Source organism: Pithys albifrons, chromosome 6, assembly GCF_047495875.1.
Source record: "Pithys albifrons albifrons isolate INPA30051 chromosome 6, PitAlb_v1, whole genome shotgun sequence".
Taxonomy (NCBI): domain Eukaryota; kingdom Metazoa; phylum Chordata; class Aves; order Passeriformes; family Thamnophilidae; genus Pithys; species Pithys albifrons.
The window spans coordinates 15,115,218-15,128,875 of NC_092463.1; the positions used below are offsets into that span (position 1 = coordinate 15,115,218).

The 13,658-nt window shown below is 40.1% G+C and overlaps 1 protein-coding gene across 6 annotated transcripts in view; it reads right to left on the reverse strand.

The window, feature by feature from the left end:
• Positions 1-205: 205 nt before the first annotated feature.
• Positions 206-13,658, reverse strand: part of TUNAR (transmembrane neural differentiation associated intracellular calcium regulator) — a 162,308-nt gene continuing 148,855 nt past the window's right edge. For 5 of the 6 annotated variants that reach the window (XM_071559400.1, XM_071559399.1, XM_071559402.1 and 2 more), the window contains one exon: positions 206-1,084. In XM_071559400.1, coding sequence (XP_071415501.1) covers positions 899-1,084 — 186 coding nt within the window. In that variant the 3' untranslated portion in view covers positions 206-898. Of the gene's footprint in view, positions 1,085-6,515; positions 6,755-13,658 lie in introns of those variants that run through there. The other variant, XM_071559403.1, reaches the window with a different exon arrangement.

Sequence of the window (13,658 nt, forward strand, 5' to 3'; positions counted from 1 at the left end):
ATATTAAGCAGCAATGCTTTTCAGCTGACATTCCAACTTCAAGTCATGCATAAGAGCATGATGTGAGCTTGCTTCAGACCACAGTCAGAGGGCTGCAAACAAGACTGCTGTATAATTGCCGAGAAAAATAACATCCATTGTCAAAAGGGGCACTTCATCAAGCAAAAATTAGCTGCATGAATACAAGTGTCTCCAAATATTTGGTTCATGCTAAAAATATAGCACATTTATTAAAAATATATATTTATAAACATTGGTATGAACAGACACAGATGTCAAGCAAATGAGAAAGGAAAAATAACCATGTAATGTATTTCTCCCAACATTTTATCAGGTTTAGGCAGACCTTGCTCAATGGAATTGTTTTTTTCATGATTGCACCATATGTTCATTCTAAATAAAAAGCTTGTCAGATTCAATGTAAGTAAAAGCAAAAACCAAGAGAAAAAAAATCATTTGATCTAACAGACATGTGATCTGTGCTAGGAAGCTATCTTTGAGTTCAATCTTTGCGGGTATACAGCATACATTTCTAATTATATATAGTGTACAATTTCTTTTTTTCCTTTCTTTTTTTTTTCTTTTTTAATTGTGTTAAAACAACATATCCCTGGTGGATTTCTTCAAAGCTACAGCTTACATAATTGCAGTCATTCTCCCCCAAACTGAAAACCAAACCAAAAGGGAGAGGGCAGGACAGAAGAGTTAAGCTTATTACTGTGTGAAAAAGTCTTGTTAAATTAATTGTGCTTCAGTCTTCGCTGCCTACAGGCAGTGGTTTTATGATGTGTTAATATAATACAGAGTCAATTCTGATTAAAGAACTTGTCAATAGTCAGCAATGTTTGTTGTCATTCTTAATGGCCGTTTTATCTGGCCTGTTTGCATGCCTTCTAGTTTACAACGTTGTGTAAATGTACACAAAAATTATCACAATGAGGTTCAGAATTGTCCCAATAATTCCAAGCATTGCTAAGATGGTTTCTTCTTTGCTTTCCTTTTCTTGACTGCCTTTATCTTCTTCATTTCCACTAGTGATTACCATCTTGGTGGCCAGTTTCTTTATTGTCCCCTTCAGGATAACCTAGATTTAGGAAGAAAAACATCAAAATGGATTGTTAGTTTGAGTTTCCAAACTCATATGAATAGTGGAGCCAGTTGCAGAATTTTTGCCCCATAACACATTCTATTAAGAATTCCCTCAAAAGGATTCATATTTTTACTAGTTATTCAGTAAATTTTTAATTAAAATGATAGTTCAGCTGGCTTGTAGTTTACTTATAACCCTCCAAACACCCTCTTGCTTACGTGCCAGCAATCATTCCTAACACATATAACTCATCTGCAATGTCGTTATAAAACTGGTTATAAATGTACCGACGAGGTGTGACTCCACTGGCATCAATGGGAACTTTGCCTGCACTGGGACTGCAGAAGACCATATCAAATTGCAGGGACCCCAGATTTACACTTACAGTACCAAGAAGCAAGTGGATGAGGGAAATAAAACTGGGCAGACCTTTTTTCTTTTTAATAGGAAATCACCAAAGACAAAGGCATTTTGCCTTCTGACGTGAAGCAAGACAGCAGTGACTTCCTAATAAATAATTCAAAATAAAAGCAAAACCAAAATAACATCCATCTTGGCTTTTATTTTCCTCATTCTTAATGTACGATGAAAAGTTACTTGCAGTGCAGTGAGCTGAAATGTATCGATCTGCCTGCAGGGAGAAAACAGCCATTTCCCAAGCAGCAGCCCCAGCCTCTGAACTGCTTAAAAAAAGAAGATTCCTCAAATGTGGGATGAACCCTGTCTCCCAGCACAGCTGAAGCCACAAACAAAGAAGCTCCCTTGGTCTTCCAGCCATGGGTAAACATCTGGTTGTTCAAATTAGAAGAGGGTAAATTCTATGTATCTGTGTTTATTGACTGCAAATTTTAACCAAATGGGCAAACCAGAGTGTCTCAGAAAACTGAAAAAGGTTGGCTGGTTTCCCAGTGCCTACTGATCTGCCAACATCCGGGTTCAGACAATGCCCTGCTGTTGTCTCCCAAGCTGTAAACCATATCTCATCATGTTTCTGCTGTGGTAGGATATAGCAAAAAAAAAAAGGTACCCCACCGCTCCTGCCTATAAGGAGAGATTTAGTTTGGTTCTTTAGTGAACCCTCATTCCTCCCTCCACTTATTCAAAGAGCAAAACCACTAGATCCTGTGCAGTGTGCATGTTGAGGGTGGTGAGGGCTCTGCAAGAACAGATCATCTGTGTGGGCAGGTCCCCTCCAGCACCAGAGGGGAGTCCAGACCTGCAGCTCCTCTGACCTCCTGTGCTGCATAGCCATGAAGCAGCAACCAGAGTACTAAAAGAATGGAAAGGACTGGGAGAGGTGAGGAAATCTTGCAATGGAGAGACTGAGAGGAAAAACAGAGAATTCAGACAACATAATCTGTATTTTTTTGTATCTGCAAGTTGTTCATATATAGGACAGTGAGTAACTGCTGGCAACTTCCTATGAAGTGATTGAATACCAGCGGGTGCAAGTGATTAGTGGCAAGGCAGAAGTGGGGCTTTGCAGAGGTTACACTGGCCTTTTACTTACATTTGCATTATCATTTATGTGTTTTGTCTTATTGTAACCAAGGGATTCAAAGGGAAGAAAGAACAAGGGAGTCAGTGGAGTCAGTAACCATAGAGTACCCCCAGCAGACACCAGTCAGCGGGAGCAGCGAGCACCAGGCAGAAAACACCAGTGCATGCTTATCCAGCAGATCTTCAGATAACCTGCCACAGGAGACCAAAGCTTCAGAGGCAGCAGATATACTGGCTCCTTCTGCCCCTCTTCGTGTTTTCTTCCAGGCCTCAGAAACTCTCTGGAACACAGGTCCGTCAGCCACAGCCACAGCCACCTGCAATTCCTCTTGCAGGACCTATCTCTTCTGGTAGCAGAAGGGTTTTGCCATATTTTCCCCCAGCTGGTGTCCAGAGGAGGCTGTGGTTGCACCTTGCAGGTGCTCCCTGTCTTATTAATTGCCACCATGCAGTCAATGATATCTTAACAAGCAACTTGTCTCTGGGAAGTCACAGGAGAATTTCTACCAAAGCCATTTACATTAACATTGCATCTCAAGCACATCCACTTCATGCAGCATCGGACCACAAACCCACATCCCAAGATATGACACGCAGCCATTACTTCACCCACAGAGCCATGAGTCATTTAGATATTGTGTTCTTTTCCCCTTCAGTAACTGGGAGGTTTTCCCTCTGGCCAACTGTTTGCATTTCACTGTTTATTTGAGAAATCAAGTGGGATTACTAATACAGTCTGACAAAATCCCAGGCCTGGAATGCAAGGATCTCAGGGGAGAATGAAGTCCTTTCTGACTGGTTCCCACAAGAGCTGAACACTCTTGATCCAGCACTCCGGTTCCTACAGAAATACGGTCATCTTGTGTGTCAAGCCCTCCTGTCTTGAAAAAAGCCAGACAGTGTACAACACATCTCTCTGCACCCCATGGTTTGGTCAGAGTTTCCCATTCACATCAACACAAACCCACAGAGAGTGGTGCAGAGCTCCAGCTGGGGTGGCTTTGCACATGTAGCCACTGGAACTCTTCACTTCAGTATGGTGACCTTACACCACATGCACTGGGCAATCCTATTTCTAGGATTAATGTGAACAGAGGCAGCATAGGGGTTCAGGCAGCATCTGAACCCCTTTTATTAACATCCTCAGTCTTTTCTTACTAAACACAAACTGTGCAGCATTAATTTAGTATCAAACTCTTTCCTGCAGATCATTAGATCCTATAATTAATATAAATCTAAAAAATAGATAAATACTTCACAAAGATAACATATCAAAATATATTAGATATAAAGACAAAGACTCTGGTTTAGGAAATCCTTGAGTTGTGAATTTTTTGGAAGGTAAGCAACTATTCTGGAGAAGTACCACCACATCCTTGCCATGTTACTAAAGTCTTTCCCAGGCACCCACTACTGGCTAATGAGAAAAGTGGGAGTCCCTAGGCTGCAGGGTCACTGATCTGAGATTGTGCCATCACTTTTTTCCTCTTTGCAAGTTTTGTTTATTAGAAAGGAGATAATGGGTGGTTTCAAATCCAAACACTGCCAAAATGCATCAAACTGCCAGATTACTGTCCCACTAAGTGACACTTAATTCCCCACTTAACTGAGGGAGAAGGGTGCCTATGTGCTGTATTTGCCTCATGCTATGATGCAGCCTGGGACTGCATGGACTGTATCCTTTTTGGATGAAACTACACTCAAAGATGTGCTCCAGCAGCCCTTTTTGTGCTATAAAAACTTCAGTTCATGGCAGTAGAGTTCCAGACAGAAGCTGGTGTGAAGTAAAACCCCCAAAACACATGGACATTGACATCACTGGTTTCCCTGGAGAGGGTGGTCCAGAGGGTCTACGCTGCTCACTATTTTCTACATTATCTAAACTACAAGAGGGAGCACACAATGGCTTGGTATTAAGAGGCATTTAACAGTCAAACAGGACATGACTGGGACCAAATACAATTATATTAGTACTTTGCCAAATATAGCACAGTTGAAATCAAGGTATGCATTGACTTTGAACTATGTGGAGATCAGAATCAAAATTACTTGTCCATATGTAAGGACTGACCTTGGGAAAAGAGGAGCACTCTCCTAATGGCTTACTCAAGCCTTTAACCTTCACAGATCTTATGCTTAGAGCAGTATTTTGACTGGCTGGGATTTTTGGGAGTTTTTTGCTACTGGGAAAATACTTGCTGTCAGTTTTAGTATAATTACCCCAATTAAGAAAATAGAAAAGTTATCTGGCTTTCTGGGCATCTTTTCTCAGCCTTTGTTATTCTTTTCCAGAAATTGATTTCATTTATTTGACGTTATTAAATATTTTTATGATTCTTATGACACATTTTTTCCTTTTGTATTTTTCTGACGCCATGCTTGTCAGAAACATTCCTTTTCCTTACCCAGAACCACTGCTAGAACTATTAAGGTAGGAGGTCTAGACAGCACCAAATTTTCTTCTTATTTTATTACAACCTCATTAGGAAATCACTTTCCTATCACATCAAAATTAATCTTTCTTACTTCATTTTGTCAGATTCATCATTAACCTAACATCAGCCTTTTGAAAAGATACTTATTCCGAAAAGCTATCCATTAAAAGACAGATATTCCATGTACTCTGCATTGTACAGGGGAGAGAAGGACAGTTCAGTGGTTAGGACACTTCTTGAACTATTCATCTCCTTGCACTACTGCTGACTATTTATGTATCTACAGAAAATCCACTTAGTCTCTCTTTGCCTCAGTTTCTCATCTGTGGGATTGTTTGAAGAATAGGCTATTTAGCCTATGGCAGAAAATGATCCATAACAAAAGTGAGGCTCCACAAATACTTCCAAAAGAAGGAGACGCTAACATTAAGAGTTACAAATCCAACTGTGCTGTAAAATACATCCACCACCATCTCCCAAAATCTGTGGGCCTTGATGCACATCACTGCCATTGCAAACAGTCCAGTGAACTAGCAACAGCATGCCTAGCAAAAGATCCTTTTACTCTCATCACTCTCAGCGTGACTGATCTAAAGGTGAAGGCTTGATGGCAGGACTTTGGAAAAGACAGCAGCAACGGCACGTTTGTGAATTTACTGCAGTTTGTTTGTCACATTGAAGATACAAAGCACATCCCTCACAAAGTACCTGCCCTGACATATCTGACAGCTTTTGAATATGCTGGCACCTTGACTTGATCTTGAAAAAGTTTTGTAATCTTAAATCATTTCTCTTCTAAGTCATTATTTATGACCTCCCCAAAGAGGCTGCAAGTGGAGGGCTCAGCCGGCAGAATCTGAGCTTCTGGGAAGTGAGAAGCGGGAAGGATGGTCCAGACTCTGCCGGGGGCCCTCGGCACTCCTCCTGATCAGCCCCGTGCTGTCATGTATTTTCTGACACCTTGAAAAACAAGAATGGAAACTTCTGAAACGCTCCCAGGGTCAGATGTTCAGCAGCCTCTCTCCAAGTTCAGCTCAGCCACCTCTGTTTACATCAGCTGAGGATCTGGCTCCTTGTTTTCAATCTACCTTGAATATCAGCGAGTACAAATTTTGTATTCTTAATCCATAATCACAGACAATCACCAGCCAAATTGTTTTGATATTTAAACTTGTGCACAGTCCCCAGGCTATTAGTTGTGATGACACATTAAGAGATAAGAGAGCTTTAATTTTCCGAGGATAGTTCCACCCTCTGGGGATAAGAAATGCAGTGGAAACATGTTTTGATTAGCAAACTGAAGAGGGCACAGAAATCAGACAAGGCGGAGTGTGAGTTGAGGTGCTGCTGGAGTTGACACCTTCCCTTATCTCACAAACAAGTGCTCGAATTACCAAACAGGGAGAAGAGGCTCACTGAGGATTTAACCCTACTTGAACACCACGACCAAGTGCAATTTTGTTCCTTTCCTACTAACAAGTACTTCTTACCTTGTTTTCTTCCAAGGGCAAACGTGGGAATTTGGGTGCTCGGTTCAAATCCTGAACAGTTCCCAAGAAAGATGCTGAGCAGGGCAGTTAAGTACTGCTGCTCATGATGTATGGGAGGAAGGTACACTTGGCACGCACATTTGTGCTCGTTTGTAGTTCTTTTTCTAGGGAGTAGCTTGGCGTATTCTCACTTCTGTGATGACTTTGTACGCACTCCTGATCCTTGTGCTGTTTTGACTGGACAAGTCCTCTCCTAAACTCTAGTAATGCAGGATGCTGTCAGCTATCAGTCAAGATCCTTCTCAGGGAAGCGCTGGTGGGTGCAGGGACACATATTTGCATTTATTTTTAGAGTTGGATTTCAGGGAACTGAAAGGCACCATCTAAATGCAAGATAAGGCCAGGAGAAGCTCTGGAGCCATAAGGAGCTTGACTAAAAGCTCATTCAGACACAGTAGCATGCACAGGCAATGTACAGGATGTGTGAATAGCAGATGAATTGAAATGCAATGGGTATAAACTAATAAGTGGTAGAAATCAGTATACACAAGAGAAGCAGATACCTGCCATATGAGAAGTGAGAGGGGAAACAAGGAAAGGTGCCCAGGGAGAGGTCTTTCATTAGAGAAAGAAAAGATCAAAATGAACAGGAACGTGAGCCACGTTCAATAACGCACCCCAGCAGGGAGACCAGTGCCTAAAGCAAAGAGATATCTCAGTGGAGAGAGGACACAAGCACTTATGTAGTACTCAAGCAGGAAAATAAACCCACATCAGACTGCTGCTATGCTGCAGGTTTTAGTCATTGGGAAATACTTGCTATTTATAGCACTACAGCAAGGATATTTCCAAAGATCTCAGTAATGTGAGACCCCCACTAAAATAAAGGGAAACAGCAGCAAAGAGGTTACTCTGAGAGGGCAGAATTCAAGTAAGTAATGTATTACAGGGCTCATCCTGCCCTCCACCTTGGGTCTGGTCCAGTTTGTTCTGGCAGCTGTTTTTGTTCCTCAGGCAGTTCAGAACTCAGTGGAGGTTAAGGATTTGCAGCCAGTTTTACTGCTTTACCCTCCTTCTCATTTATGTCTGTGGGACCATTCACAACCCTGAAATGCTCAGGGTACCTAAGCTCTACTGTAAAGATATTTTAACTGATATTTTCAATACAAATATCCTTATCTTAGAGACAGAGCTATGACCTGTAGCAGAATAATGATCCTTGAGCAGCACCAGGCAGTTCCTACAGACTCTTCCTGCCTCTAAAGGCAGTGCTATCCCCCAGACTCACTGACAGCCTTTGGTTCCTCTACCCACAGCAAAGGCTTCCCATGTCAAGATTCATAAGGCTTCACAAGTCCCAGTTTGTGAAAGAAACAAACGTGACTGAAGTCAGCGTAAGTCACCCTTTAACCCATAGTCCTCTCCCCTTTGATATGAGATGCATTAAGAAGTAAGAATTGTTATTGATCAAAATTAAGTCTATTTGAAACACAAATAGAAGCATTTATGATTGAAAGCTAAAGTTTAATAAATACAGAGATTATTAATTTTCTGATTGGACCTAAACAGTGGTAAAATTTCAGTATATTTCTGTTTGTTTTAAACTGGCCTATTTTGTGTTCACAACCCGTTTTCCTGATACACAGCACTGTGCTTGGTTGCTTGGTGCTAATGCTCAGAAGCAGAAGCGTTTGACTCTCTGTGGTACTGTAGTACACACTTGCCATTTTCCTCCTTTTAAATACTCATTATTTCTTTTCAGACTTTTAGATTTCCACAGTTACAGTGCAAGTATTACTCAGTTTGATTAGGAAAAAGTCAGATGGGCCAACTGCTTCTATTTAGTGCTTATATAGAGGAAAATAAATCCTGGCTTGTTGGAAGTTCAATGAAATCAGAGTTCGTGGACTTCCTTTCATGGTAGGTAGCAGTAAGAAAGTCTGTAAGCTGAATAGATGCAAAAGTTCGTTGAAGAAGTGAAAACCAAGGAACAATTTCATCCTGGGAGCTGTCAGTAACTAAATTAGGGAAAGAATAAAGCTATTTTTAGTAGCAGCTTATTCTTATTGGTACCCAATATTTTTGTATTTTTATTTTGGGATTTTGCAGTCCAGGCTCTTCTATGAACTCATCACCACAATGTCCTCTAGCAAAGAGATCAAAAGATAATTAAAGGACTTCTGAAAAAATATCCACTTATTATTTGCAGGTGTTTCTTCATTCATCATTGTTCCATTTGGAAAACAGGGAGTAATTGACATTTATTCTGCAGGCCACCTAGAATGCTTTAAGTCTCTTATCATATCCCTGTAGCCATCTTTTTTTCAAGACTGACTAACCCCAGTCTAATTGTTTCCTCATACAGAAGCTATTACATATTTTTTGTTATATTTTTGCCTTTCTCTCTGGATTTTCTAGTTATATGAAGGGGTTTTGAAGCAACAAATGGCAAAACCTTTCTTGGCACCTGGAATTAATGTAGAACTCTGTGCTGAAGATGTATTGTCCTTACCCCAAAGATTTTATCACTTATACATATCAAGGTTGCAGAAAGGACAGTTTTCCTTCAAAGATTTAAAAAAATAAAAGGCTGACATGATGTCTCCCTCCCACACACCAGAAATTATGACAGAATAAAGATTTGAAGTTGGAAAACAGAGTTCTCTCAGTGTTTTGCTCATCTTTCCTGAGGTTAACAAAGCAGAACAATAAAAAACTACAGTGAGCACACCTCGATGTTGACAAATTCAGATTTAAAAAAAAACCAAAAAACCCTAACCAACCAACAAACCAACCAACCAACCAACCAAACAAATAAAAAAACCCACAGAAACCTGTAGAAACCCTAAAATTTGCAATTTTTTTCACCGATACAAGTAGTATCAGGTGAAAAAGCTATGAGAAAGTATGAAATGCTAAAATATTTCTATCATTTCAGGTCTCAACACCTATTTTGCTATTTCAAGGGCATCTCCAGGGTTCTCTTTAGGAGCAAAAATACGTTGAAGCCTTGTACAAGCTAAAAATGCAATATCCAAGTCTCAGAGAAAGACAGGTCTCTGTTATCTGCCAGAAGGCACATAACCTCTGTCATAAGAAATTTGAAGATCTGCCCTCAGCACTGCATGTTGGAATGGATACTGAGCTGCTTCAAAGACATTTAAAAAATATTAAGAGAAGTAAAAGTGACACAAATTTATATTAATTTGTTGCTATATAATATTTCTAAGTTCAGCCAAGGCCAGAAGATAATTTGGCCTGTAGCAGATCAAACTATTTTCACCTCAGATGTGACCCCTCCCTATGAAACAAATGTGGACCAGAAGAGCATTCAGAAGCCTGAGGGATGTAACAGTAGAGCTTCTCCAGGAAAGAGCTGATAGTGTGGGGGGGAAACAACAATCTATAAAGTCTAAAATCTCCACTTTTATTTCCACCATATCTTTATTCCAAAATTGTTAATTATGACTACATTAAAGGATACTGCAAATAATTCAGGCCAATTGACACTTTTTGATTTAAGAAAGCTGCATTCAGATTTTTTTAAATTATAACTCTTTGGTCTGAAATGATACATGCCAGCCCTTTATCTCAGTGAATATATTTTCTGGGAAAAAATCACCCAATTTTGCTGTTTATAGAAATGATGCTTGGAAACCAATTGTTTTATCCATATAAAAACCTGACAACCATTTCTGTAAAATACTCAAGGATCTTCACTTTGAAGCAAGTACTCTGCATTCTCAATCTTACTGTGGCTGAGGTGACTTGATATAAGTGCTGAAGGTGGGTTTGTGCATCTAAAAATATGTTTATTTTTAAGCGATCAGTTTTGCAAAAGAAATTACCTTTCTTGCAATTTCTTTCACTGATTAATTACTCTCTTAGCTCAATGCGTTTTTGCAGCACTCCAAGAGGTTGAAATTACATTAATAGCTGTCAATATGAAAATTTGAACACCAAAAGGTTTTTATTTTGATTTTAAAAATAAATTCCTTGGGGTTTTTGTAATTAATTTACTAAGACCATTCAAAAATGCCACAGTTAAAGGTGGTCCAGAATGAATTCAGACTTCTGTTCATGTGTTATTAGGTAGGCTTTAGCAATGCACTGAATTTCAGCTTCAGTCAAAAAATTGTGCATTTACCATAGAAGACAGAGGAAAAAAAATCTTTTGTTCATAGGATGCTTCAATTATTTTTCTTCAGAATTTAAATGTGTCAGGAGAATCTGAGAAGAGGAGGAGCAGTCTTTTGTCTGCAGGCGTGAGACATTGCTCTGAGGAACAGGACAAGTTGTTCACACCATGCTTTTCAAACCTATTCCCTTGTTCGGTGTTTCTGGGAGCCTGCCTTGGGCCTGAAGGATGGAGTAGCTGAAAGTGGCAATTACTGACCAGTAGCATAGGGGATGCTAACAGGAGCTGCAGTATGTGCTGCCAGGTCCTCTAAAAAAACTACTTTGGGCCCCACAATTATGGATACTTGTCATCTTTCTCTTTTTTGCCTTAGGTTACCAGCTGTATTAGGCAGTAATGATACTCAGAATTGCTGTTAAGATGCTGTAAATGGAAATTAGTCAGTGTATGTACGTGGCAAGGACCTGCACGGTGGAACACCCTGGAATGTCCCAGCGGGAAATAATTTTGCCTTCACAGCAGAGACTGAACTATGCATTGAAAATAAAATCAAGTATTGAACTCACAAACTGTGTCATCTATTATGCGCACCAAGTGAGACTGAGATCCTGGGCAAAAATAGTCTGTGACTGATGCACCTGTGCAAGGTGGCAAATTAATGGAGTAGAGACAATTTTGCTTACAGCTTTTCTTAGCTTCAAGTGCTGAGCTGTGCAACCTTGATAATGTTCTTTTCACATTATGTTTTGTGTGTAATTATTACCTGTATCAGCCCAAATTTAAAAATAGAGCACTTCTGTACTAAATGCCTCTTTTAGGACACAGTTGCAGCTGACTCTTAAAGGTTCCAATAACCTGCAACTCACGTTGAAGGCTACTGGCACTGTCACAACAACAGTATCCAAACTCTGAAAATTTCAAAGCCTCTTTCAAAGTCCCAGGATGAGCACTCTGAAACAGAGGCAGCTGAAAATCCCTTGCCACTTGTAAAATACTAGACATAATAAGATAAAAGAACAGATAATTTAGAAACTAGAAGCTAGTTTCTAAAACAAAGTTATCAAAGTAGGGTAACACTCCAGGCAACCAACTCCCACGCCTTTTATCATCATCATTAGTCATTTATATTGCAGCAGCATGCAGCAACCCCTGCTGACGGCTGGGCTAGAAACCAGACACAGAGAGCGAGAACAATACCTAGCCCAAGCAGCTTACAAAATTACAGCAGTAAGAAGCATGGGAAAGGGCGGGAGAAAGAACAGAAGGTTAAAGTGGGTTTCTGAAGGTCGATTTGCACAGACATGGCACAGCTGGGAGAGCCAGGGCCTCCATCCATGGGAGCAGCTGCCCCTTTGGCTCATGCTCTGAGCAAGCATAATATGGGAGAGAGATGGCAGCTCAAATTGTGCAGGTCCCCTGCTCCTGGGGAAACAAGTTGGTTGTGCCAGGAGTAACAGATTTGTGAAAACACAAGAGTAAGGTGACACATCTCCTCTTCAGGGGCAGCAAAGCAGAGTAGTGGGGTTTTGGGCTGAAAAGGTCACAGCTCACCAAATGCTCTGGCAAGGCTGTTGGAATGGGCAGTGAAAAAAAGTTTTCCTAACCCTGTGCAGTGGCGCATTCCTATAGTAAGTGTTTGCTGTTGGAAATTGTGGGTATCACAGAGTCACAAATGGCTGAGATTGGAAGTGACCTCTGCAGGTCACCTGATCCAACCTCCTGCTCATTCAGGGTCACCTACAGCCAGTTGCTCAGGACCATGTCCAGGTAGTTTTTCAATATCTCTAAGGATGGAGACTCCACGACCTCCTTGTGCAACCTGTTTTCCTGCTCGATCACCCTCACAGTTATGTGCTTCATGAAGTGCAGAGGTTTCCATTGGCAAATGATGTCACCTGGAATACAGAGCAAAGCCACTTGAATTCTCTTTTTTTGCCTACAGGTTATTTTTATTCTCTTTAAAAAGACAGAACTGATGTGGCTATAGATCTGGAGAGATTATTTGCATATGTCTTCCAACTCTGTACACTATGCCTACCAACCCATGGTCTTTTCTGTCTGAAGTGGGTACTGTACTATATAAGGATATAGCTACATTCGATAGCTAATGTAATTCAACATACACATCATATTGCCTCAAGGTCATGGTAAATTGTATCTGTTTATATGATGCTTCTTGACATACTCTAATGTAGTGCCAGTAATTTAAAACAGTGACCATAGAAAATGTGAATACAACTAAGAACATAGCCTCAAATTTCACTTTTTTTTTTGTATTAAGAGTATTCACTACCATTTTGGTAATCCTTCATAAGGATTTAGGGAAAAGAATGTACACCTGGCTACATTTTTCTTCAACGGACACCAAGTCAAATTCTGTTCACAAACCCTTGAATAAAATTACTGCTGAAAGGAAAGCTAATCTGGATTTATGCCCCCAGAAGAGAGCCAAATTTCATCCCAATTTTTTTTAAACATATAATGGATTCATTAAAAATATTGGTTGCAATAAAAAGGCTGTTAACAATAAATAAAATATTCATAGTATCCGAATTATGCAAAATTGGTCATTGGAAATGATTGTGTGTAAGTCCTAGAATCCTTATAACATGCAGGGAGAGCACTGAGTCCCACTGAACCAGTGTGATAAATAAATAGCAACTTGCGTAGAAATGGTAGCTTGGATAGTGATTCTTTCAACTTTATTTTCAAAACAAATTGTTTATCTGCTATGAATTGTTGCCCAGGATGTTCTGCATGTTCACATAGACCTGTTTTTTTTCTAGCAGATGCCCTACTATCCCTATAGGACTGATGCTTTCTCCATTAAAATGCTTTATTCACATTTGTAAAGTATCCATTTGGCTCTACTTGTATTTTTAAAGCCAAATGATTCTCTAGGGAGATGCTTATCCATTTCTTTCCCTTTCCTGCATCAGGGAGTGCTGGGGTGAACTGACTGGGAGAAATGAGCATACCAGTGATATAAAAAGTTTATGATCATG